General features: G+C 46.1%; 1 protein-coding gene and 1 non-coding gene across 2 annotated transcripts; both read right to left on the minus strand.

Annotated features, from left to right (window-relative positions):
* Positions 1–238: 238 nt before the first annotated feature.
* Positions 239–9,625, minus strand: EIF5 (eukaryotic translation initiation factor 5). The gene is made up of 11 exons (XM_056851038.1): positions 9,531–9,625; positions 6,482–6,761; positions 6,305–6,386; positions 5,363–5,535; positions 4,922–5,033; positions 3,436–3,581; positions 3,120–3,275; positions 2,723–2,884; positions 2,397–2,561; positions 1,305–1,442; positions 239–628 (listed from the first exon to the last, which is right to left on the minus strand). Exons 2-11 carry the CDS (start codon positions 6,551–6,553, stop codon positions 539–541), a joined length of 1,296 nt encoding a protein of 431 aa, XP_056707016.1. The 5' UTR covers positions 6,554–6,761; positions 9,531–9,625; the 3' UTR covers positions 239–538.
* LOC130479848 (small nucleolar RNA SNORA28) lies at positions 4,609–4,733 on the minus strand. Its single transcript, XR_008933395.1, has one exon. It is a non-coding gene; the product is annotated as a small nucleolar RNA SNORA28 (small nucleolar RNA).
* Positions 9,626–27,844: the final 18,219 nt, after the last annotated feature.

Raw genomic sequence — 27,844 nt, forward strand, 5'->3', positions numbered from 1 at the left:
ATTTACTCCTATGTGGAAAAAGAGGGACAGTGGTGGTGGTGGGGAAGAAGCCACTTGGATAAGAGCTAAACCTGCAACCTTTGGGCACATGATCTAGCCATTAAAACCCACCTGACATAGTATCGTTTGGGGTTATTGGTCATAAAAGGAAGTGCTGGAAGTAGGAGTCCTGGCAAAAAGAAAGCTTGCATATTGCCCATGAATTCACTGTCAAAGAATAACCAGGAGAAGCCCACAATTGAAGATTCCAAAACCAAATCCTTTATTTTTCACAACTGTATAAATGTGTTCCAAGTATTTATGTCCAAGACAAGTTTAAAAGAAACATGCTGTTCAGCAAACCAGGATCGGTTTGCTGGTGTATTAACTCCTCTCATCTGTTTAAGCTTAATTACAATACCAGTCATGGTAAGATAGAATTTTTTTTTTGAGTTCAAAAGACGTGTAGCACGATGTAGCTTGTGCACACATGTTGCACTTCTGGCAAGAGATCCAGAGAGGTAAGCAGTGTTAACACTGGGAACTAAGTTGGTTCACTTTAAATAGCATCAATATCAATATCATCATCCTTGTTTGCAGGCTTCACAGTTTCGACTTTAGGTACACTGGCTGTTTTGGAGTACACCACCTGCAAGAATAAGTAGAGTGCTGTCTCACATGTTCTGAGGCAACTGCATCCAGCCTGGGTACTTTCTATGTGAAGGGGCTGCAAATGGGACCTCTTGATTTACAATGCAATTGAACCAGCTCAAGGCACAGGGAGTGTAGTCCTGTATTCCCGACACCCACTGTCAAACCTGCTTCCCCCATCCATCACAATAAACTAAAGGGAAAAAGGGGGCTGGGGGCCAATTCTGAACTGCTGGGCACATTAGGTAAAGGTGCAAGCACCGAGTCATTACTGACCCATGAGGTGACATCACATCCCAATATTTCCTAGGATGACTATCTTTACAGGGTGATTTGCCATTGCCTTCCCTAGTCATCTACACTTTACCCCCAGCAATCTGAGTACTCATTTCACCGACCTCGGAAGGATGGAAGACTGAGTCAACCTTGAGCTGGCTACCCGAAACCAACTCCGTCGGGATCAGTCAGGTAGTGAGCAGAGCTTTTGACTGCAGTACTGCAGCTTATCACTCTGTGCCACGGGGCCCACTCCCTCCAATGGTACTAAAACCAGCCTGAGACAAGCTTTGTGTGATAATGGTGGAACTCATTTAGTTTCCAACATCACAATTTTTTTGAACAATTCCCTACACAAACAGATTTCAGTTAACTGGGGTCTCCCCCCGTGGTCTTACCTCAATATTTTCATCTTCATCTTCTTCCTCCTCATTACCAGATGACTCCTCTTCAGCTTCTTTCAGCCACTTAATGAATGGCTCTGCTTTGACACGAATTTCTTTGGCAAGCTCTTTAGAGACATATTTTTTTGAGGCCTACAAGGGACGGTTATGTAACATTGGTGACTTAATATTAATACCGCCTGTTTACCTACAAAACCAAGTAATGATTGTGAAGCAATCGAGTAGTGAAGCGCATGGACCAATTGGCCTTACCAATTAAACAAGCTTGTTACTATGAGTATATCATGCATAATCAAGTTTATACCAAGTTTTAAAATTACAATAACATTTTGTGTCCAATATCAAAATAACCAAAGCGAAGTGCCATAGGAATCTTAATAAAAATGACATGGTCCATGTGCTTCACTACATGGTGATCATTTCACAATCATTACTTTTTGCCTTTCGCTTATCGTGTACTCCCTGTTCTTGTTAAAAAAGCATATCTACAACACCATGTATAGGCATTTCCCTACCATGTTTTACACATAGCTGCATGGGCTATACATGCGATTACTGCTAGGTTCATCTGGGATCCAGAGATAAGACCTGAACTAGTCTAAAACATCCACTAAGAGGTCACCAGCAAAGACTTCTGCTGTCTTGAAATGCATGAGTTGGCCAATCTTCTACAACCCTTCTTGCAGATATTATTTCTCCACCTGGGCACTTGATAATAGAACTTGCAGAGGTCCTATTATCAACAACTTGGATGCTTCACAGGAAGCCACTTAAATATGGCATTGCAGAATTGAGGCTTCCCTTCCCACTCCAGCATTCCTTCTCCAGCTCTATAGCTATAACCCACAGGATGCAGTCTACATTTCAGCTGAGAAGATTCTCCAGGCAAAGAACAAAGTTCTCTCATATTCTTTTTCAGAAAGTCAGCCTCCTTCCTAGAGGCCTGGAGAGGCTGCTGATGTGGAGCTTAATGTGACTCTCAGCTCCACTAAGCCCAAAACTCATGTTCCCACATCTCAAAGCCAAGAATTTACTAAATTTATACTACTGATTTAAAAATCCATTAAGAGATTACTTAACACAAACCTTTTCTGCCCAGCCCAGAATGACTTCTTCTTCCAGAAGATCTGCATCATACATTTCTTTCAGGATATGTGGAATTTTATTAATCAACTGAGTCTGATGCATGGCTACTACACATTCCAGGCCATGAAGAAGGTATCTCTGAGCTTTCTTGTTGTTGTGGCAAAACTGAGAAAGGATGTTTAGACAATCAGCAGCTCATCTCTGTACGTATCAAAGTGCTACAAGCAGATCAACCGATTGGCAAGTAGGAGTACCCCATATAATTCCCAAATCTGTAAGATGCTTCAGCCAAGCAAAAACTTTGAAAAATGATCAGCAGAACTTACACGCAAGAAATGCCGCCTGTATTTCTTTATTTGTTCTCTTATCTTTGCATCAAAGAGGACTTCAGTCAAAACCAGAGGGCCCATAGCTTTGACGTCCAGCCTCTCTGCTTCTGCTACAATATCCTTGTCCGAAGTCTCTATGACACCTTCTTCCTTCTTTTTCTGGGGAAACAAGTGGTTTTGCTAAATTAAATGCCACTACGCCTCAACGTATCAGCAAAGCAGTCTATGCTTTAAAGGAATTTATTAACACAGGTTTAGTCTAGTGGCTGGGTCTCAAATGATTTCGCCACCAGTCTAATTAAGGTTACGCCATTTCAGTCCAATACGCTGAAGGGAGTTGGGGGGGGGGGTGGAGTCAGAAGATATGACAGACCATACACGAAGGTGCTTTTACCTTAACAAAGTCAAAAAGTATGTTGACTCTCTCTTCAACGGTTCTTTCCAGATCATCCGTAAGCGTGAGGACTTTTGCATGATCACTGATTTCATCCATTCTGCGCCTCTGGGCTTCTTCGGTTGTGTCTTCACCCCAGTCATCGTCGTCATCCTCCTGTGAAGATGTTTAGAAGGTTAATAGCAAAAGTCGCTTTCATACAGCAACTCAATTTTTTTCACTTACTGGCCCAACACACTGCTTTTTGCTTATGATTTGCTATTTATGACAAGACTACAAACGCTTCCTGCATGTGGAAGAAGCCACATCTACTCACAGCTACAGTTGGAGGGCTCAGCTCTTCCGGCGGCGCTGACTGCGGTGGCGGAGTCTCAGTGTTAGACACAGAGCCATTCTCTTTATCTTTGCCTTTTCGATTCTTCTTTTCTTTCTCTTTCTTGCCTGTACCAGTGTCACTGCTCTCTGTAGACACAAGAGTCTCCAGTTGGTTTTGAACAGCAACACTTGAGCCTTTGCTAGCTTTTGATGGTTTAGTCTCAGCTACCTAACTCTCTACCTCTCAGCTACCTACTCTAAATACAGTCTAGAACTTTCTGCTTGGGGAAAGAGCATTTGACTGAAGTTGGCATTTAGTCTCAGTCGTAATGCTTTGTGCAAGGTTAACACACAACGGTCTATTTGGAATAAAGTGTGCTGCCTATTAACATATTATTGTGTCTTGCAGCTGCTGGATCTCATGGTAATTTTAGTCTCATGGTAATTCTCATGTATGCCCTTCTTGTAACCACCCAAATTAACCCTACTCCTCCTTTGGGGCACTGAACCAGGTTCTAACAAGAGTGCAAAGACATATTTGAGTTAAACTACAATCAACACAACTTTCACACACAGCAAATAGCTTTAGACTTCCATCTGTACTATTATACTATCCAGTATAATACTATACTATCCATTACACACATGAAGCTGCATTAATCAGACCATCAGTCCATCAAAGTCAATATGGTCTACCCAGACCAGCAGTGGCTCTCCAAGGTCTCAGGCTGAGGTCTTTCCCATCACCTGATCCTTACTGGGGATGCCAGGGATGAAACCTGGGACCTTCTGCTTGCAAAGCAGATACTCTGCTGCTGAGCCACGGCCCCTCCCCGAGCATGGGTCAATTGTTTCATTAAACAGCAGGCTCTGCAGGATAAAGTAACATTCATATGCTCACTCACTACAGTTACGTCAACATATCTACCAACAAGTGTTCAGACCCCAGAACAAATTATTTACTGATGGCACTAAGTGTTCGTGACACCCTTTTTGTTTTAGTAACTGCTAGCCTTCCAGAATTGTTGAGATACAACACAGCTTGAACTGTTAGCAAAACTTGGTCACATTTTAGTTGCAAAACAGAAATCATTTGTAGTGGCAATACCGCACAGCTAAAAAAGCAGTTATTTGCTATCAGAATGCATGTTCATAAAAAATACAAGAAACTGAGAATGTCAGAGTCTACATAACAGACAACCTCACCTACAGAGACCTGTAGAATAGGAAAGACTAAGTTTACTTTAGCAAGCTTAAAATTGAGGCAGACAACTAGATATCAACCACAGAGTGTTGCTTGCATTAAGAAGTCATCCAGACAGTATTAGTGGATCATGATGGCAATGCCGGCTTGCTATTAGTTAAGATGTTTGCCTCAAAAAAACAAGTATGTCTGAAATACCAAGCTGCAGCCACCTATGTTCTGCAAGTCTATTTACTTTAATTGTTATGCCAGTACCAAAAACCAGGACTAATGTGTTACTTACCAGGTGGGTTTTTGAGGATGAACGTGCAGAGTTTATGGTTTGTGTCAAGCATGCCTCGATAGCCACAGGCTTTGCAAGAGTTACCAATAGTTTGTTTCCTAGGATTGACATGCTGCCAAGGAAGAAAATTTTTAATGTTTGCTTCACAAACAAATTAAAATATCTAATAAAACTCCTTTCTACTTATGATACACATCCTATAACTGTTGAAGAGTAACTAGAACCATGTACAGTCCTTCAAGTATAAAACTTAACCAATGCAAAACTGCTGTCTTGTATGCCAGTTCAAATATTAGAGCTTGGGTTGGAGAAAAGCTTTACAAACAAATACTCTTGACTTAATTTATAAATGATTATCAGCATGAAGCAGGTATCAGGCTTGCAATTGGTTTGTTGGTAATTTGGACTGCGTCTTATTCACATTCTGAACACAAGACTTACCAGATCAGTTTCAGGATTCTCACACTCAGGACAGAGAACAAATTTTTTAATGAACCCATCCAACATGTCTTGTAGCTTATTCGCCTCATGAGATCCATTGACAATGTAACGGTCATTCTTAACATCAAACTGGGTCTGCGCTCCCAGTTCACAACCAAAAAATTTGGTGGGATCTTTCAAGAGAATATACAGAGGGGGAAAAAACACTCATTAGGTTCTACAATAACTTGTCTTCCTGACCCCATTCGTACCTACAGCTGATGAGACATTCATTAAGTTTCCTAATACCTTTAACCACACAGATAAAATACATCACTTCCCCACTTTACAAGACTTCACTCTTTAATACAGATGGTTTTACCAACTCTCTGAAAACTAGCCTGCAAATTCCCGTTGTCTGTGGTAATCTACACATCACAGCTGATAAAAACACACTGTACTGTGTTTCGTCATTATTTTGCATTAACCACAGGGTTAGATTCAATTAGTTTTTTCAACTGGTGAAAAACCCCCAGAAACTCGCTTCCACAACCAAGAAAGACTATGTTGGGGATCACAGGATCTGTAGTGACAAGAGCTGTGTGGGATGGGGGCCGTAATAAGGACGAGAAATGATTAGCCAAGAACTAGTTTAGTCAGCAACAAAGCTCAGCACACATCAGGATTGGTCGCTCTCACATCCGGCTGCACAGAGCTGTCTTCTTCTTGTCTTAAAAGCTACTGGCTCTGGAAATGAAATTAAGTTGCATGAGCAGCAGCTGCACAACTCTAAACCCCACCTTTGCACTTCTAAGGGAAGCAGCAATTGGAAAGAGAGAACCTGAAAATCTGTCTGTGCAGTTCAAATTTGCACTTCATTCTGTAACACAGCACACTTGATATTTCTACGTAATGTATTTCTGAACTAAAAAAGAAGTCTAGGAATACTACTACAAAACTTACACGTAGGAGGCCGATTAAGCGCCTTTGCAACGTCAACCATGTTGACTATAACTGTCTTTATCCCATTTCCTTTGCCCTCAACCTAGGAAGAGATAAATATGGTAAGCAAGTACACTAAGGAGTATCAGAAATTTTAAATATGCCACAAAGTTTTGTATTAAGTAGCAGGGCAGCTACCTTAGCAATCAGACGGGGCATTTTGTAGCGATAGAACTGATCTGAAACACTGCGGTTGACATTGACAGACATTTTGGCTTATTAGTAGCTTTATCAATAAGATGCAGAGATCTTTGATTGCAACTTTTTGGTATCTTCTGTCTGGAGAAGACGTGATGACATAAACGACTGCAAGAGTTCTCGGTCTCTGACATGAAAAAATTTTCGCCACCGAGGCTGTGTGGTTCTTGTTTGTATGCTATATTTCCCCAATACAGGTACCAATGGCTGCGCAACAGCTCTGCAAGGGTAACAAAACAAAAAGTTTAATTTTAATAATACTGCAGACATTACTTTAGCTTAAAAAATTTTTTGTAGCCCCACTAGCAAATTCTCATTTTTTCCTACAGTATCATTTTTGTCATCCCAAGAATACAAACGGTGAGAAAAGATAGCATGTGTGCATTTTACCTTCCAAATCCTAACACTGCTGGTACTAAACAGCTTACAGAACCTTTTAAAAAGGCAGTATTACAACACACTGAGAGGCACCACCATAGAAAGGGTCTGGTGCTTGGGGGGAGGGAGGGGTGTTGAGGGATAATAACCAAGTAACTCAAAAAGCAAGATCAGCTTATATCTACTTGTTTACTGTCCAGAGTTCCATTTATTTGAAACAATGGTGAGTTAATTACAGTGCAATGTTACTGTTAAAGTTCAACTTTTTTGGACTTTAACAGTAACATTGTTTCCCATGTGTCTCAATAGTCAACCAATTAGCATTAACTAATGTTTAAGTCAGCTTAGAAGGGCTCTTTTTGCCAAACATATCCACTACAGCAGAGTTTCCAAAACGTTTTGAGTCATGGATCCCTTTTCAGGAGAGAAATTCATCATGGAGCACTAATTTTGACCTAGCGCCTATATATTAAACCAAATGACAGTGGTATTTTCCTTTCCAATCTCTTCACGGAGCACCAGGACATGTTTCATGGAGCACCAAGTGCTCCTTGCAGCAGTTTGGGAAGCTCTGCACTACAGCTTTGGCAGCTTTTTTTTATGCTGAAAGGGTGCACAGTTCCAAACCAAAGTAATACACACAGAAACAAATGCGAACCTATGAAGATTCCCAGTTATACAAGTAAAAATGTCATATAAAATCTTGCAGCCTCTGAAATGACCTAGCTGCATTCTCATGGTGCACTAGGATGATGCCACCAATTAGGCCGCAAGAGTTAAGTGCAGCATTTACAAGAAATCTGGACACGTACGTCATTACAGAAACTGCCTGTGACAGAGTCAGCTGCCTGTGTTTCTGTTCTAGAGAATCAAGCTGGTTTCTTCCAGAACTTCCAAACAGAAAACCTTTTATCGGACGATGATGAGACAAAGGCCCTATGTCTCCAGCATGGAGCTTCCCTCACCCCATCCACCAGATGACCTTAACACATGCCTGCAGCAGCATTAAAGACAACACCTCACAAAGAAATTGGGAGGGGGGACGGGACACCTCTACTGAAAAAAGGGGGAGAAGGGTGATGAAGAATGATTTGCTGCTTCCCCCCTTCCCAACCTGTCGGGCCACAGAGTCATTCAGCGTGAAGCAGCCGAGTAATAAACACCACTTCCTTTTCTCTCTTCCCCCCCCACCCCAGCCTCCCTCCTCTCCCCGCGTTAGAATGACTCAGAAATGCAGCAATTAAAGCACTGAGTCAGCCTTAAACGCCAGGCGGTGGCAACGTGTCGCGCACGCGCCCCTCTCTCTCTCTCTGGGCAACCCCCCCCCTCTTCCCCGACCGATGGCCTGGCTCCCATCCCCCCCCCAACAAACAAGAGCCAGCGCCAGGCCCCTTTCCCCCTCCAACCCCCCCCCCCGCGCAGCTTCGCACGCTGCGGGTTTAGGAACTGCGCCACAGAGGGCCGGGCGCGCGCCGCCCCTCCCGCCCCGTTCTCCCTCCCCCTCCCCCCCAACGCCGGCCTCCAGCCCCCCCCCTTCGCCCCGCATCACGAGGGAGGGAGGCGCGGAGGGCCTGGCAGCCGCCATCTTGTCGGGGAAACGGAGGGGGGGGCGTGCGCGGCAGGAGGAAGGAAAAAAACGGCCGCAAAAGCGGGCGCGACTCCCTCTCCTCCCGCAACATACAAAGCAGCCCCACCTTCCCCCCCCATTCCAACCACCCTCTCCGTCCCCCCCCCCCGAGGACTATTTAGACAGCACAAAATGGACGTGGCGTCCGTAACCCGCTCATATTTTTTTAACCCGAAATTTAGAACCACCGGGGGGGGGAGAGGGAGAAAGAGAAGAGAAACTCCTCCTCCTAAAATGCGCCTTGCTCCCCGGCCGGCTCTCCTCACAGTAGGCTCAGACCCTCACAGCTCCCCCAACCACCAACCCATCCCATAACCTCAAACATGAGGAAACTGAGCTCCCCCCCTAAAAAAAACCCGTCAATCCATCCCATAATTTCAAGCATGAGGAAACAGCCCCCCAAAAGCCGTCAATCCATCCCATAACCTCAAACATGAGGAAACTGAGCTCCCCCCCTAAAAAAAACCGTCAATCCATCCCATAATTTCAAACATGAGGAAACTGAGCTCCCCCCTAAAAAAACCCGTCAATCCATCCCATAATTTCAAACATGAGGAAACTGAGCTCCCCCCCCAAAAAAGCCGTCAATCCATCCCATAATTTCAAACATGAGGGAACAGTCCCCAAATAGCCGTCAATCCATCCCATAACCTCAAACATGAGGAAACTGAGCTCCCCCCCAAAAAAAACCCGTCAATCCATCCCATAATTTCAAACATGAGGAAACAGCCCCCCCAAAAAGCCGTCAATCCATCCCATAACCTCAAACACGAGGAAACTGAGCTCCCCCCCAAAAAAGCCGTCAATCCATCCCATAATCTCAAACATGAGGAAACAGCCCCCCCCAAAAAAGCCGCCAATCCATCCCATAATCTCAAACATGAGGGAACGGGAGCTCCCTCCCCCCCCACACCCCCACCCGTGGAAGCATCCTCACACGCCCGGATTGCCCGTATGTCACCTCCCCCCCCCCACTCCACTCACCGTTTTCGTCCAATACAGACATAAACCCAACGCTGCTCGCCCCGGGCTGTGACGAAGCCGAATCGGTGTGAGGAAGAAGAAAAAAAAAGAAGAAGAAAAAGAAGGAGGGGGGGGTCCGACCGAACTCCCGGACGGCTGTGGCTTATATCCGGTGCGAGGCGGAGGAGGCGGGCGCCGCAACCGCCAGGAAGAGGGGAGGGGGGGGTCCGAGCGTCCTGAGGCGGGCGGGGTTCAGCGGGAGCAGCCGGGCCGGTCACTCTGGCGGGAGGGAACACACACACAAGTCAGAGGAAGGAGCATCGTTGTGTTAAAAAATATTTTTTTTTACAAAGGGAGAGAGGTGGGGGAGGGGTGGGACGGGCCCGCGCGCGCGCGCAGAGCAAGCCTGCCGCGGCGGCGGCACCATCGACAGAAATGGAGGGGGAGGGGCGGGGCTCGCAATGGCCGCCGAGCACCTACCTCTAGAATGTTCTCGCTCCGACTGAACGACGCCGTCGCCAAGGCTGGGATCAATCAGCCGCCGGGGAGGCCACGCCCGCTCCGCCGCGCGATTGGCTCCAGCGTCCGTCGCCCTCGTTGGTCGCCCCCGCCCGCCACTCATTGGGTTGCCCTCGTTACCGCCCCCTTTGTTCTCTCTCGCTCTCGCTCTCTCCCCCCTCTCCGAAAAAACTACCAGCGCCCAAAAGGACATCGCGTTTACAAGGCGGATCCGAGTCTCGCGAGACGGGACCGAGGGGAAGAATGAGTCAGTCCTTGGCCGCCGGAGAGGAGGAGGAGGGGGGGGAGGGGAGAGGGATGCCATGACAACACACATCACCTTTATTTCACTAGATTTCACTGCAGCCTGGCTTTCCCCCCTTCTCCTGGCCGCCCTGGTTTAAAGTATCACTAATTTTCTTGATCTAGATCAGGATGGGTAGCCCTGCCTGTCTGTCACTAGCAGCAGAAAAGGGCAAGGGTCCAGTGGCACCTTCAAGACTTAAGTCCAAACACAAGCCTTTAATTGGTGATACGACAGTTTTCTTTTACAGATTAGGTGCTTGTTTTCTGATGACTTCTGTTTTTTAAAAAGTCCTTAAGGTGCTACTGGACTGTAGGGTACGTGGCCTATAGGTAGCCTATAGGTGGGCTGGCACACCACCACCTAGCCACAAGGCCTTGTTCCTGACGGGCTGGCAGACCACCGTCAGGGCATTGCCATAGCATACCCAAGGCCTTGCTCCCGACGGGTTGGCATACCACCGTACCACACAAGGCCTTGGGCTAGTCAGGCGTACTGCGTCAGTTAGGCTGCCCCTCAGCAGAGGGGTTTAGAACAATAGACAAAGGCTTCTAGTTCCTGCTATCTCTGCCGCTGCCATGGTTACTTACAACAGTTGCAAGTTACAAGCAGATTATTTACTACTTCCTATAAATAAAGCGCAGCTCTGTGACCAGAGGTCTGTTTTCCTTGACACCGAGTCTTTGTCTTCATTCTCTCAATTCCCACATCTGGTGCCGCCGACGTGATTCGACGTGATTCACTGGGTCTCGCCTGCTTACCACGACTGGAAAAGGTTTACGAGTACTCTCAGCTCTTTGGCTCCCACGGCTCATCGGCCCCCTCGGCTTCGGCCCCCATTGGTAAGTATGGGTGAAACATTATCTTCAGAGCAGGTAAAGCATGCTGAAGAACTTTATCAATTGGTGAGACATAACGGGGACTCAGTGTCGACAGCAGACCTTAAGGATCTCCTACGGGAGATTGATTGTCAGTGTCCCTGGTATCCCCAGGAAGGCACTCTCAAACCAGGGGACTGGGAGCAGATAGGAAGGGACTTGAAGGGTGAGCCCCATGCACCAGTGCAATATATTCTTGCCTGGCAAAAGGTTTATAGAGCTGTCTGCGCTGGGACGCCAGCGGACAACATGCTCTTGAAACCTGCTATGGAGGTGACACCGCCCCCCTATCCGGCTCTCCTCCCTGCAGCCTCGTCTTTGGCTCCCTTATCTCCTTCTCCCGCTTGTCCACCGCCTCGATCAAAAGTGGCGTTGGCAGTCCAGGCAGCCCGCTGTAATGGGGACCTGGATCTTTCCGAAGAGTGGGAGGGAGATCCACCTGCGTAAATCTTTCTCTGCCTTGAAACAAAGTCCCAATGAGTCATATGCAAGTCTTGTAAATCGGCTTAAAAATGCCATCTCACTGTTTTCACTGCCAAAAGCCCAATCACTTTAGGAATAAGTGCCGAGCCCCCGGTGGGGGAGCCTACCGAGGGAGTGGTGCTAACACTCCTAACTCTATGTTGCACAAGCACTTCAACAAACCCTCCCTGGTGAGGTTGCCCTTGTTTCCATGCGTGCTGAGGCTCCTCCTGGCACATACCTGGCCTTACCTACCTGTGCAGCCCAGCAACAGGGAATCAATGTACCACCGGACAAAGTTGTGGGCCAGGACAATTGTATTTGTTGTTTTGCAGTGTTGGAGCACTCTTCCTTTGGATTTAAAGGAAGGTGCTTCCTGTGCACACCTTGTTCCGCTCCCGCACTCGGAGGTGGACAAGGGGGATTTTTCTTCTGATTCCTTACAGATTGCCTTGGTCACCGAGAACATCTGGCACCAGAAGCCAATCCGTGAGTATAAGGTGCAAGGTAAAAAATTAAGGGGTCTTCTCGATACTGGAGCTGATGTTTCTGTGATCACCCCTCAGGATTGGGACCCCTCCTGGCCTCTAGAACGGTCAGCTGCTGTCTGGGGGGTGGGGGGTTCCACGCCGGCACAGCAAAGTGCTCGGCCTCTCCTTGTCACTACCACAACTGACCAGCAGGTGGGGTACGTGACTCCAATTGTCGTCCCACTTAAAGTCAATCTTTGGGGGCGAGACCTTTTCTCTCAATAGGAGGCTACTTTAGTCACTAATGACTAAGCCTCGTGCCCTTGCCTTATCATGGCTTTCTACAGATTATGTGTGGATCGACCAATGGCCACTGCCTGGTGAAAAATTGGAAGCTCTGCAACGCCTGGTTGCAGAGCAGCTACAACAGGGCCATTTGGTTCCTTCCACTAGTCCCTACAATACTCCAGTGTTTGTCATCAACAAAAAAATCTGGCAAATGGCGTTCAAAGCATGATTTGCGCGCCATCAATAAAATTATCGAACCAATGGGTGCCTTACAGTGTGGCTTACCCAACCCGAACATGATCCCTCGTAATATGGCTATCATTGACCTTACAGCCTCAGGATCAAAAATATTTTGCCTTTAAAACTCAACAGTCACATGTCTATAAGTCCATTTTTGTGGACTTATTAGGTCACCTCACACTCCCAAAATATCCATAAGTGTCTGCAACGGCAATAGCATGCACCAGATGCTCAAAAATCACATCTCCAGGCCATTCCGGGAGAATCTCCAGGCCATTCCGGGAGATTCTCCAGGCCATTCCGGGAGACACCCCCATGTCCATATTCTGGTGGAAGTTATGAAGGTTATAATATGTACAAATAGTGTAGAGAAAATAATGAATTTACAATGTAGTTCTTCAAAGGAAGGTGGGAACATGAGACTGCAGCTCATGGTACACGTGGTAAGATGGAATCTTAATAACAAAGTCAGTGAAAGAAATGGATTGTATAAATAATGTGAATGATTCTACAGTGTCAGTGAAAGAAATGGATTGTATAAATAATGTGAATGATTCTACAGTGGTAACTATGTTTAATTGGACTACATCTGCATCGAAGCAAATAACTGCAGAAGTTTCCCACCAGCCATTAAAATGTATATATTTGAATGTTTATGCTGTCTTTGTGGGTGTGACACCCAGGGCACTTTGGCCTCTGGATCTGCATGCCATAAACCTTTCCCCCTCTTTTTCTCTCCTGCTCTCTGTTTCTCTGCTACACACTTCACTCAGTGTGCCTAAACAGCACACAAACACATTCACATTCTTAAAGTTGCAACAATTCTATGCCAGCCAACTCGCTGTACTCCCCTCCCGTTGCTACGGCAAAGACCTTCAGTAGCATCTCCTGACCAAAGAATTAGTTGTTTAAAAGGTTCTATTGTTCCTTGGAAATAACTTTCTGTGCTCAAGTCAACTGCAGTTCTAACACTTTTTGTCCTTTTAGGGTCCCTTTGTATGGGCCCATTTTATTTTTGCGTTTTGCAGTTCTATACTAAAATTAATGGAAATTATAAAAAATTTCCACATTTTTTTCTTTTGCTTAGTCCTTTTTTTTTACTTTTTCAAATACTTCTGAAAATTTGTTTCATGTTTGTCACATTGGTCTTTTTCCTCATGATGCAGTCAATCTCATCTCCGATAGTTTGTATGTCTGTAATGTTATTTCTCAGGTTGAAGGGAGCTACGTCTCTCCTTCCTGTGATGACAATCTCCTAAGTCTGTTCATTGCTTTGCGCAATCAATTGGCAAAGCGCACTGGATTGCTGTTTGTTGCTCATATCCGCAGTCATCAGCCCTTTCCTGGCATTATTTCTGAGGGAAATGCACGGGCTGACTCCCTTGTTTCCTATGCAGCTCTCTCCCCCATTGAGAGCCATGCCATGCATCACCAAAACGCCAAAGCCTTGGCGAAACAATTTCACTTGCCCCTTGCAGAAGCCTCTGCCATCATTCAGCAATGTCCTCAGTGTGCTGGACAGGCTTCCTTTCCTTCCACTGGTGTCAACCCTCGAGGTTTTGGAGCCAATCAATTGTGGCAAATGGATGTTACTCAGTTTTCTTCATTTGCTCCCTGGAAATGTCTCCATGTGGTTGTGGACACCTACTCTGGTTACCTGTTTGCTACTCCCCAAAAGGGTGAGAAAGTTAAGCACGTTTGCGCCCATTTAATTCGTGCCTTTTCGGTTATGGGTGTTCCCTCTGCTCTGAAAACAGGACAATGGCCCTGCCTATTGTTCCTCCGCCTTTGCTGCCTTTTGTGATCGGTGGCAAGTGCGCCATACCTTTGGCATCCCATATAATTCCACGGGCCAAGCCATCGTGGAACGTGCCAATGGCACTCTCACAAGAAAGCTTGACAAATTGAAACAACAAGGGGGAGTTGGCCTCTCCCTCTTGGACAGAGAGGGCCTACTAGCTCAGGCTCTCTTTACCCTCAACCATCTTAACCTTCTCTCTTTTAATTCACAATTTGTTACTAGGACTCAGCGGCACTTCCAAATTGACGTGCCGCTGCCACAGCCCCTGGTGCGCTACCGCCGCCTCCCCGACCCCCGCTGGCACGGGCCGGTGCCTCTCATCACGTGGGGCCGGGGCTACGCTGCAGTCCAAACATCTACTGGACCGTTGTGGGTGCCTGCACGGTGTGTTCGCCCTGATCTCCATGGCGTGGCATCAGAGTCTCCCCAACCCGAGTCCTCAAGCCAACCCGATTCCTCACTTCCGCCTTCAGTTGGCGGACCCTGAGCCTATGGCCGAGAGGCGTCGTGGTCGTCGCAGATCGAGCCCTCCAGTAACTTGGGGGGCCCTCAAAGGCTTGTCTGAGCAAGCCCAACAGGAGTTGGCTAAGCAGCACCTGCCTATGACCCCAGAGAACTTTCTGGCTGCTGTTTTTGCTCAGCTGACTGTGAACTCAGTTATGATCATCTTGTGTTTTTGCCTCCTGAGCTCTGGGGTGCAGGGGGTTAAGCATGAGTCCTCTGCTCCGAACTTATGGGTTCGTCATGCTTCTTACATGTTTGCTTTTCATGGCAAGAACGTTTCTCTGATTTATGAGCCTCCTCTCTCTGCCTCTGCTATGTCCTTTTTGCCTACTCCCTTTAACTCTCCTGAACTGGTTCTGTCTGAACTACAACATTTGAACCACTCCATGCTGTTTGCCTCCACCACTGACCCTCACTGGAACAGTACTCCTTTCCAAAGGTTTCGCTTTCATCGCTACCTACCTGGGTTGTGCTTCTGTTGTTATGCTAGCAATCCTCTGTTTTCCCACTGGACTTATACGACTGCTGCTGATCAGATGTGGGGAAATAATGCAGCCAATTATACTGCTTGTTCTGACCATTTTTACCTTTGGGGTACCTTTAACTCTTCTTTCCAACCCAATCTCCATCTCATGAACACTACCACACAACAGTTGTATCACCGTTTACCGATGTTTTCCCCAAATGCTTCCCTGCTCACATCCGGTAGCATTTGTGGCAATTGGCTCATCCGAGATCCCAACCTTTGGTTCTTTTGGGGGTCAGGGTGGGCTACCAACTATCATCCTGGAAAATATCAGTGCAGCTCTTGGGTATCTTACCTTGCCAGTCCAAGTCCTGGATGCTTCTGGAACTCCTTTAGCCAATCACAAAGTGAGGCGTGCCGCAGCGGCCCCCCTTGGCCCCGGGTGTTCCGATGAGGTTATTGTGGACACCCAACTCAGTGGGGGAAGCGACTGGGGTCGCGCCATAGGGGCTGGTCTTACTGGGATTTTGACTCTGGGGAGCTACCCAGGGATCATTGCCCAGGAGAACCGCCGTTCCATCTTAGGCCTCACTTGTAGGTTAGAAATGACTGTCAATGCTACAAGCCGCCTGATTCAAGACTTGCAGCAGGAAATTTCTGAATTGCATCAAATCACCTTACAGCATCGCTTTGCCTTAGATTTTCTCCTGGCTCGACAAGGTGGGTTTTGTAAAATTGTTGGTCAGGCAGGTTGCAAGGTCACATTCCATGACCTCAACAAAACCATTGAGGACGAGCTGGAGAAATTGCGTCATATGCTCACTAACAATGTTATTACTTCCGGAGCTCCTGGTCTTTTTGATTGGTTGACCAGCTGGCTACCTGACTTTGGGTGGCTGCGAGCGACTTTTTTGGCCTTACTTGGAATCATTGCTGGTTTTATTGCATTGGGGTGCTTTGTCCAATGTCTTCCTGGTCTTTACAATATGTGTGCTTTCTCTAAGGAGCATGTTCAACGTCGTGTTATGTACTACGCATATCATCAGCTTAAAACAAAAAAGGGGGAGCTGTAGGGTACGTGGCCTATAGGTAGCCTATAGGTGGGCTGGCACACCACCACCTAGCCACAAGGCCTTGTTCCTGACGGGCTGGCAGACCACCGTCAGGGCATTGCCATAGCATACCCAAGGCCTTGCTCCCGACGGGTTGGCATACCACCGTACCACACAAGGCCTTGGGCTAGTCAGGCGTACTGCGTCAGTTAGGCTGCCCCTCAGCAGAGGGGTTTAGAACAATAGACAAAGGCTTCTAGTTCCTGCTATCTCTGCCGCTGCCATGGTTACTTACAACAGTTGCAAGTTACAAGCAGATTATTTACTACTTCCTATAAATAAAGCGCAGCTCTGTGACCAGAGGTCTGTTTTCCTTGACACCGAGTCTTTGTCTTCATTCTCTCAATTCCCACACTGGACTCTTGCTCTTTTCTACTATTTCATGATATAAATAGTCAAAAAGGGCAAGAGTCCAGTAGCACCTTAAAGACTAACAAAAATATTTTCTGGTAGGGTATGAGCTTCCGTGAGCCACAGCTCACTTCTTCAGATACCAGTATCTGAAGAAGTGAGCTGTGGCTCACGAAAGCTCATACCCTACCAGAAAATATTTTTGTTAGTCTTTAAGGTGCTACTGGACTCTTGCCCTTTTTGACTACTGCAAACAGACTAACACGGCTACCCACTGTTGATATAAATAGGGTATTCAAAACATAGCCCCAAAGTCATCATTCTTAGGCCGCAATAAATGCATTAGCCCTTGGTGCCACCGGATTCTTGGTTATTTGCGCTGCAGCCTGCTCACAAAAGCCTACCCCCTGTGGGACTCGGAAATTTCAGCCTGGAGGGTTCTCCGTCCAGGTTCTCTGCAATAATAATAATAATAATAATAATAAAAAGTACCAGCCGATTTCCAACAAAATAGGAAGTCCATTTAATACTCCCAACTCATTCTTCTGCCGTTCTGTTTTACTGCTGAGGCATGCTTGGTATTGCTAGGAGCCACCCACAAATGTCTGGTTTAAGAGGCCCATTTCTAGATGGACTGATAAGCAGAGGCGCTGCTGCGTGCTGCATGGGATTGCAGGGCATATTTGGGTTCGTGCCATTACTGATCTCATTGAGGAGTTCCTCTTGGACATGGTTTTATAATCTTTGCTACCGGTGCTGTAACGAGGTGGGGCCAGTACGAGTGCACTGTTCTACCTGCAGCACTTTCACCCCGCCAAAGATTTCCCCCACCTCCAAACATAAGCCTTTAATTGTTATGACAGTTTTCTTTTAAAGACTGGGAGCTTGTTTTCGGATGACTTTCTGTGTTTTTTTTTTAAATCCCCTTTTAGCTATTATGACTGTGAACAACATCTTCAGCGCAGGAGTTGAATCCCTCTTGTCTAGCTGTTCGGTAACAAGACTCTCCTAACCATGATGTCACCATACCTTTTCTTTTCCACACATTGGTTAGGGAGGATCTGGCCTTACTTATAAATGGCCCTACCTAGTGAGGATGGCGGGTTATGACCTTGACTGCTGCATCCAACTATGTAAGGATTAGGATCGGGAGAGAGCTGATTTGGCTCTCACAGTCTCTGTTTTCATCACAATGTGCTTTTATGATGCTTTCACCTCACTTTAAGTGCTCTTCGTAGCTGGAGACAGCCCCGGAGAAGATATTGGCTTTGGAAGCTGCACGTCAGGTTAACTGTGAGTTTTCATAAGACGAGTCCTCCTGGTTTAAACTGAGAATCCATCTAGTCCAGCATCCTGTTTCCAACAGTGGGTAGCTGAAGACTACACGCAGGGCACAGTTCGTCCCCACAGCAACTGGCAATCAGACATATACTGCCTCTTGAACGTAGAGATTAAAGGTAGAATACAGTTTGCGGAGACCAGGTGGAAGCCCACTTATGCTTAGGGTTGCCAGCTCTGGGTTGGGGAATACCTGGAGATTTTGGGGATGGAGCCTGAGGAGGTCAGGGTTTGGAGAGGGGAGGGACTTCAATGCCATAGTCAAAGCAGCCATTTTCTCCAGGGGAACTGATCTCTGTTGCCTGGAGATCACTTGTAATAGCAGGAGATCTCCAGCCACCACCTGGAGGTTGGCAACCCTACTTATGCTATGCTCACTAGAGTGAAACGGGAACTCAAAAGGTCCTTGGAGGCTGTGTCACATGACCATCCCTCATCATGTAATGCTTAGGGTTGCCACGTCCCTCTTTGCCACCGGTGGGAGGATTCTGGGGTGCAGCCTGAGGAGGGCATGGTTTGGAGAGGGGAGGGACTTCAATGCCATAGAGTCCAATTGCCAAAGTGGCCATTTTCTCCAGGTGATCTGATCTCTATCGGCTGGAGATAAGTTGTAATAGCAGGAGATCTCCAGCTATTACCTGGAGGTTGGCAACCCTAGTGAGGTTGGACTTAACCGGCTTTGTCATCCTGCTGGACCTTAGCAGCTGAGGTGAGGGGTCAACGGTGGGTTGCCCTCCTCATGGCTACTGCCTCCTCTTGCTGAGGATGGCCCTCCCAGTGCAAGCATTGCCGCCTTCTTGCCAGCCACCAACTCGTCCTTGCAAAGAGGCAAGGATCATAGACTCATAGAGTTGGAAGGGACCACCAGGGTCATCTAGTCCAACCCCCTGCACAATGCAGGAAATTCACAGCTACCTCCCCCCCACACCCCCAGTGACCTCTGCTCCATGCCCAGAAGATGCCCTCCTTCTCATGATCTGCCTAAGGTCATAGAATCAGCATTGCTGACAGATGGTCATCTAGCCTCTACTTAAAAACCTCAAGGGAAGGAGCGCTTACCGCCTCCCGAGGAAGGAGGCAGCACACACCTCCTCACCTGCATGCACCTGGACTTTCCCCCTTGAAAGGAAGGAGTCAGCAGCCACTGCCTGCTCCCCATTGTGGTCCAGGTATGAGCACAACCACTGCCTCCCGCCCTCCTCCTCTGTATACCTTTTCCTCCTCCTTGGACAAGCCAGCAAAAGCAATGATGGACGTAGTGATTCCCATTGCGTCTTCCTGTGCTGCTGCCCGCCATGAACAAGGGCTGGCTTACCCTTAGCAACTGCTGTTGGCTCTTCTGAATGGCGGCCCCCCAGGAAGTTTTCCAGTCAGTTAAATGGCCAGTCCTCCCCTGCACGCACAACTCATAAGTTATATCTCATGCCACAAGCTGTGTCTCTTGTGCCTGCTTACATTTGCTGTTGTGTGTGTCTACAGTGTGTTTGAAAATGGTGATTACAAAAGTAATGGAAAGGACAACATCCGGTGTTCCTTAGGCTAACTTACCTTTATTGACACTGCAGTTTTCCTTCCCTGATGCCCTTGCAGGTAACTGCATGTAGTATGCAGCGCTTTAAAACAAATGTCTGTGGCTAAAGAGGAAATGTGGTTGCTTGCAGCCATTGGGAATGTGTTATGCATTACAGGTCTAGTAGAGCGAAAAGTCAAAGCACCCCAATGATCAAAGGCTGTTGAGAGAGGTTTGAATTCTTGAATTTGTGTCAAATCTATTGCCCCTGCAATGTGTGGCGGAGCCTCAGAGGAGCATGGCAGTCCTAAGGAGGTGAATTAGGGTTGCCCAACCCCCAGGTGGGGCCCGGAGTTCTCCTGGAATTACAACTGATCTCCAGACTGCAGAGATTGGTTCCCCTGGAGAAAATGACTGTTTCAGAAGGTGGATTCTATGCCATCAGATTCCTGTTGAGCTCCTTCCCCGCCCCATATCTTCCCCTCCCCAGGCTCTACCCTCAGATTTTTAGAAACTTCTCAACCTGGAGTTGACAACCCTAGGGGGATCCATCGCTGCCTATATTCATCATTGGCCATCAAGTTAGGGTTGCCATCCTCAAGGTGGAGCCTGGAGATCCCCCGGAACTACAACTAATCTCCAGACTACAGAGATCAGTTCCCCTGAAGAAAATGGATGCTTTGGCGAATGGATTCTCTAGTATTATACCCTGCTGAGGTCCCTGCCCTCCACAAGCCCTCCCCTTCCCCAGCCCACACCCCCAAATCTCCAGGAATTTTTAAACCCAGAGTTGACAACGCTACTTCGGCTAAGCAAATATCTTTATTTTACAAGAGAGAGGTGTACCTCAAGCTAAACCTTCCTGTTCCATTAAATCTTGGCAGTCTTTTTCTTCTCCATGTTTGGAATCTTGTTTCTCCCAAGCCTGGCCTGTTTCTTCATCTGGCCTGGTCTTCTGTGCTGAAGCAGTTTCTGAGGCTCCAGAACTAAACTTTTGTGGACTCTGGTCTGTCTGGCTGTTGAGTGCTCCAGCAGCCACGCTTGGAGCTATTTGCTTCTCCCCCAGTTCACTACCTCTGGAATCCTCCTTTAAAGCCAACTTGCCAGTAAGCCCTGTTGGCGGAGGGATAGCACTTCCTTTCAGCGCTTCCATCTCCCCTCTTCTCACCAGCTGATCTTGACATTTATTGGGTCTGGTGTGGGGGAAGGACACATGAACACACAAAGCTGCCTTATACTGAATCAGACCATTGGTCCATCAAGGTCAGTATTATCTACTCAGACTGGCAGTGGTTCTTCAGGGTCTCAGAAGTCATTCACATCACCTGATCCTTAACTGGAGATGCCAGGGATTGAACCTGGGACCCTCTACATGGACCTTCTACAGGGATTGAACCTGGGAGCCAGCATGGTGTAGTGGTGAAGAGCAGTAGTTTGGAGTGGTGGACTCTGATCTGGAGAACTGGATTTGTTTCCCCACTCCTACACATGAAGCCAGATGGGTGACCCTGGGTTAGTCACAGTCCTCTTACAGCTCTCTCAGCCCCACCTACCTCACAGGGTGTCTGTTGTGGGGGGGAAGGTGATTGTAAGCCTGTTTGATTCTTCCTTAACTGGTAAAGAAAGTTGGCATATAAAAACCAACTCTTTTCCTTCTAAATGCCAACTAGATGCTCTACCACCGAGCCTCCCCTTAAGGAGTGGTTGTGTCGCGGTTCGGGCCGTTAAGTGCCTACACTCTTAGAAAGGACCCTTCCTGAGAAGGAATATGTTATCTTATTCAGCGAGACACCACTAGACTGGAATCAACGGTTCCTAGAAACTTGCTACAGTTCCTAGGACATCTCTTGAACACGCCTATAATACTGGACAAGAGTATAAGAATAATAAAAACACATTTATTTACATTATATAATATATGCTTTTAGTTGCAAAGTCTTAACATATTATATAAGGCTAGACATCATTAGTCTTAAACGTGTTTATGTAACAAGAAGTAGCAAGTAATCTTTCACAATCTCTATGCCTCCATAAAGGAGTATCTAAGTCAGAATATACCTCATAAAGTATCATTAGTGCAATTAAAGAGAAAGCTGCCATTGGAGTAGTGCCCTGAAAGTCATTGGCTGTCAGGAGCAAGCTGAGCTAAGTGTTCCCTGCCAGGACAGCTCTGCTTGGCATGGGCCACAGTGATGATGACTATTGTTGTGGGCTTGCCCGGGAACTGTAGGGAACTGAATATCATTGGAGCACCCAGAGATGACACATGAACAAACTGGAAGATTCTTGAACTTGCACACTTCTTGCTTGTTGTCTTTCCCTATCGTCTTTATTTGCTCACCTGGTTCTATACTTGTCTGCTATCAGTCTGGCGTTGTGAAAAAAACCCTGGAAGTAGGGTTGCCAGGGGACAGGGGATCCCCCACTTTGGGCCCCCTCCCCCCAGCACCATTCAGCCGGCCAACAGGGGACTTACCAGTGGTAAATTTAGGCCTCAGCCTGGTCACCACGATGACATCACTTCTGGAAGTGACATCATCACATCGCTGACATTGTGGGAGACACTGGTATTTGGGCAAAACTCTACGGTAAAAACGGCTTCTTCCATATAGGTTTTGCCCAAATACCAGAGCATCTTCCATGACGTCGGTGATGTGATGATGTCACTTCTGGAAGTGATGTCAGCACCAGTCTCCCTCCACAGCTAGTAAGTCCTTCCACCCAGCCCCACCTGTTGCCAGGGGGCACCTGGCAACCCTACCTGGAAGTGTCATCCACCAAATGTATTTGTACGTTTCTTTATAATTCAGTGTGCTTGTCACTTGGCCTCATTGAGTAGTTTTTTTAAAAAAATGGCCACTGAAATTCCATATTCCCTCTAGGGGTAGATGTATATTTTCTGTTTCTACTGTAAACACAGTGAAGTCTTGTGACAACTTAAAAATTGATAAATTAATTGTAGCTAGAACCCATTAAAGTTTATGTCACAATAAACATGGTAGCTTTTAAGGTGCCGCAAGAAAGCTTCTTGTTTTGCTGTGATCGATTGCCATGGTTATTCTTCCAGAATTTGTAGGCCTACAGTACTATTCTAAACAGAATTACACATTTCTAAATCCATTGAATGTGCTTTGAAGGCTGTAACTCTGCTGAGGATGGCCCTGTTAGTGTAGCAGTGTTTATTTCTTTCTTTGGGAATGAAGGGAAGATTTTACAAACATGGTGTTTGAAAGAGTTCTAGTAAACCTGTTCCATCAAAGACGCTTATAAATCATGATATAGCTTTGCAGTTCTTCTGAGAGTGTTTAAGTGTATTATTCTGAATGTTTCTTGAAATAAAACTGTAATATGTGCACTAAAATTAGAAGATACAGACTGCTTCTACATGGACGTTTTCTCTGCCTTGGCTTCCAATCTGGTGCATTTTTCTTGGAGTTTCCACATGACATCATGCTACAATTGTCCTGTTTCCAAGTTTTCCCTGTCCTCTATACACTTTTCCCCAAACCTGCATTACTCTGGTGTTTTTGGAAATAGTGGAGACCAAGTGTGTCAGCACACTTTCTGGTATGTATATATGTATGTATGAATGTTTGTTTGTTTTGCCGTCAAGTCACAGCTGATTTACTGCGACCCTGTAGGGCAGGGGTGTCAAACAGATGGCCTGGGGCCCTGCTCCGGCTCCTTGAGACCTCTTATCCAGCCTGCAAGCCAGCCAAGGCAGCCACCCCCCCCCGCCCTCCAGTCCCGATCTGGGCTGGTGAGGCATGGCCCAGCCCAACCAAGTGACATTTATGTCATATCCGGCCCTCGTAACAGATATGTTCGACATCCCTGCTGTAGGGCTTTCAAGGCAAGAGATGTTTGGAAGTGGTTTGCCATTGCCTGCCTCTGCATCACAACTATGGTATTCCTTGGAGGTCTCCCATCCAAATACTAGCCAGGGTCAGGGCTGAGAGTGTGTGACTGAAAGTGTGGCCCAAGGTCACCCAGCAAGCTTCCATGGCATGAGTAGGGATTCGAACCTGGGTTTCCCAGGTCCTAGTCTGACACCTTAACCATTACACCACGCTGGCATCAATCTATTGCTATAACACTATAACAGTACTATTGAAATTTTTTAAAAATTAAATGGCAATAGATCATTATGCCACTGTAGCACTATAACAATCTATTGCCACTTATCTGTTCTGTAATTTTGGTAGAACCGATAGAATACATTAATGAAGAAAAGAACATAAACGTGAGAGTTGTGAGTTTCCATAGCAGCCATGATGACCATAACCCCAAGAGCCAATGTGGCCTTTTGGAGCATGCGTGGAAGGGAAAAGTCAAAGGAAAGTACAGTGAACATGCATATACTCAGAAACTCCATGTCCAATGCATGTCTCTGTATTCACCACAGAAATGAAAGCAATACCAAGAATCTTTGCCGTGTGGAAGCCAACATAGATGGATTCCAAATTAGTCTTTTGGCAAGCATTTACCAAAGTTTGTTCACTGAAGTTTTGCAGACAATGGCTGGGATATTGTATTTTCCATGTTATGTTTCCATTTTTTAAAACCTGATTTTTGTGATTTTTAAAACTTAAAAGGCAGTTCCAGACTGTCTTGGAATAGCCATTGGGAAGAATTCCCCTTTAAATTTTTTGTCTCTTCCTTTCCCCTGCTGTATCAATTACTTCCCTTCTCTCCTGTCATTGGCAGGTTATCTTGGAAGATTCATAAGTCAACTATAAATTATCTGCTCTGTTTTGGGCCATGAGGTGGCTTCACTGCAGTTTGTAGTTATCCAAAGCAACTGATCTTTTAAAAATGAATGTTATTTGTAATTGCTCTGTTACAATCATTAAAAAATTATAAGCAACGACTTTGACTTGCTGCATGGTAAAAATCAATACCTCCCCCATCTTCCTGCCTCCAGGGAAAATAAGCTAATAATTCACCATTTGCTCATGAGTTGCTAGAGCAAACTGGCCATTTGGAAAGAACTGGAGGTAATTATGCTGAAAACAAAGGGGGAAATGCAGAGAGAAGTGGAACTTTTGCTGCAAGGGATTTACTTCTGTAGTAAGTTCCTGCTTGCTGAGACAGATTTTCAAGGGGAATATAATGTTAAGTACTATGTAGAGACACCCCCCACCCCCGTGAATTCTTGCTTGAAGCTGAATACAGGAAACAGATCCTTCACTGAATCAAAGAAGGTAATTGTGTGGAAGCACCATTAGCTACTAATCTTCCTTGAGGAACTCTAATGTTAAATGCAGAATCTGATCCACTAGGAAACACCTTTATTGAGTCAATAAAGGAAGCCACAGCCTTCAATTTGCAAGATCTGAGCAAGGCTGTCAAAGATAGGACATTTTGGAGGACTTTCATTCATAGGGTCGCCATGAGTCGGAAGCGACTTGACGGCACTTAACACACACACACAGGAAACACCAGAATTTGACACAGGAGCTCAGTATTGATTAAGAACATTGGAACTAAACATCAGGGAAAGTTTTAAAGTAACTTTGCAAAGTTAGGGACAGCCAAATTGCAAAAATAAACTGTGTGCCAAGAAACTTTGGTGTTTCTGTACGATAAGGCTATCAGCAGAAACAGCCAGTTGTCTTTATCCTTTGCCAGAAAGTTGTTAGGAAAGAGAAGCTTTATAATGTACGGTATGTGGGAAAAGTGACTTGGTAAGAGTTCTATGAGTAGCAAAGCCAGGAAATGCCTCTCTGTGTTTCAGTGCACCTTCAAATCACATTCAGTATGGAATGCAGATGTATTTGTCGAGATACAATTTGTGTGGCACCATATAGATGAATAGGGTTGCCAACCTCCAGGTGGCGGCTGGATATCTGCTATTACAACTGATCTCCAGCAGATAGAGATCAGTTCCCCTGGAGAAAATGCCCGCTTTGGCAATTGGACTCTGTGGCATTGAAGCCCCTCCCCTCTCCAAACCCCACCTTCCTCAGGCTCCACCCCAAAAACCTCCCGCTGGTGGAGAAGAGGGACCCTATAGATGGCAACCCTATATATGAACTTGGACCAGGAGTTCTTCAAAATAAATGTCCAGCACAGGCTCTACCTTCTCTATTTATAAGAAACTGATCCTGTTTTCCAGGGCCTTAAGCCCCCTTTCTTCACAAGCCATGGCCCCAATCCAAATTGGGCCCCCACTATTGGGATATTTGGTTAATATAGCAGAGTTTGCCCAGTCATAGAAGCATGATATTGAGTGTAGTAAATAAATCTCCCAAGAAGTATATTGTCAAAAGTAAAATGTACATTTATTCAAATATTTTCCCTATCACAAATGGCCAGCTTATCCACATTGTTTCTACAGGAGAGACCAGTACACACCTGCGACTGCATGAAAAGTCATGTGAAAAGTGGGGAAGAATACTGGATATAGAAAGAGAGGAGGGGTCAGAGGGCAGCTACCAGGTTAAGACAAAGAGAGGAATATCCCATTCAAGGAGATAACACTTATATACCTTTAGAGAGTGATGTAGAGCCCACCAATGTTCAGCTATGCCAAGTGGCTCATTCCATTACCCACATACCTGGGAACTGAGTTCCCAGCACACGCCTCCAGGTGAATGTTTGATGCAAAGTACTTGTGTTCTCCATTGTTGACTTAAGACACCATGCAGTGCTTTTTCATAGGTTTTGTACTTTGTGAACATTTATTTATTTAAAACATTCATTACCTGCCTTTCTCCCTTGTAAAATTCAAGGTGGCTTACAGTACAAATAAAACGTTATTAATGTTTTATTATTAATAAAACATTATGGAGAGCCAGCGTGGTGTAGTGGACTCTAATCTGGAGAACCGGGTTTGATTCCCTACTCCTCCACATGAGCAGCGGACACTAATCTGGTGAACCGGGTTTGATTCTGCACTCTTCCACACAAAGCCAGCTGGGTGACCTTGGGCTAGTCAAAGCTCTCTTAGAGCTCTCTCAGCCCCACCTACCTCACAGAGTATCCGTTTGGGGAGGGGAAGGGAAGGTGATTGTAAGCCGGTTTGATTCTTCCTTAAGTGGCAGAGAAAGTCGGTGTATAAAAAACAACGCTGCTTCTTCTTCTAAAAACACAACAAAAACAACAATTACAAAAACCCATTAAAAAGTCAACAATTGAAAAACTCCAATTAGGACTGCCAATAAAAGCTAAACTAGCCAATTGAGCACTAAAAATGCTAAATAAAAGCTTAGCGATAGGTATATAGCTGTCACTCAGTAATGTCATAAACCGTGTTTTTTTAAACTGTGGTTTCAGCAAACCCTGGTTAGTTGTGATGTCTGGGCGGAGCTGATCCAACCAACCACGGTCTGATACTTGGCACCAGCCTGGGATTTCAAGCCAGGGTTTGTAGCTGGTTTATTAACTGCAGCTTGGACTAACTGTGGTTTGTTGTGATGTCTGAAATGAGTAACACTGCCCCTTGAAAGTTGCTTGGGTGTAGAGATGGCTCCATAGAGTACCTGTCCTTCTGGCAGGGAGGAGACAAGAAGCAAACAAACGGATTCATACACAAACTAGGATCTGTTCTGTTTTGTAAATGAACCAGAGTTGTTGTTGTTTTTAACAAACTGTGTTTTATTGCAATGTCTGAATATAGCCAGTGACTTAGATCCACTGGAGCCTTTCCACAGATGAAAGGATTTTCACCTGCAGATGGTGACTTTCACTTCCCCCTACAACCCAAAATGCCAGCATTTCAGCGCACATTTTGGGCTGCAGCAGGAGGGGGAGGTGGGAAAGTTGTGCCAAATAAGTGGAAATCCTTCCATCTCCAGAGTAGAGTTCACTATTACAGCTGAAGATCAATTGTAATAACAGGATATCTCAAGCTGCTACCTGGAGGTTGGCAACCCTAACGTGGAAGCAACCTGAATTGGTTTTTTGGGGGCAGATTAACTGGGGGGGGGGGAGAGGAGAACATAGGTGATTAATAAAACAGATTCTTATTTTCTTGAAGACACAATTATGAAAACTGGCTCATAAACATGGCCATGCTACGTTAAAAACTAAATAAATGGGCCTCCCTGACGAAGGAGATGAACGAGGCTTTCAAACTGCCGAAGAACCCATAATGGCTATTAGGTTTTAG

This window comes from Euleptes europaea, chromosome 6, assembly GCF_029931775.1.
Source record: "Euleptes europaea isolate rEulEur1 chromosome 6, rEulEur1.hap1, whole genome shotgun sequence".
Lineage (NCBI taxonomy): Eukaryota > Metazoa > Chordata > Lepidosauria > Squamata > Sphaerodactylidae > Euleptes > Euleptes europaea.

Excerpts from the sequence above, each read along its gene's own strand:
- EIF5 (XM_056851038.1), bottom strand. The coding sequence starts at position 6,553 with ATGTCTGTCAATGTCAACCGCAGTGTTTCAGATCAGTTCTATCGCTAC. Across the intron at positions 6,387-6,481 it reads TGCCCCGTCTGATTGCTAAG|GTTGAGGGCAAAGGAAATGG; the intron begins GTAGCTGCCCTG and ends ATCTCTTCCTAG. Across the intron at positions 3,276-3,435 it reads TGAGCCCTCCAACTGTAGCT|GAGGATGACGACGATGACTG; the intron begins GTGAGTAGATGT and ends ACATCTTCACAG.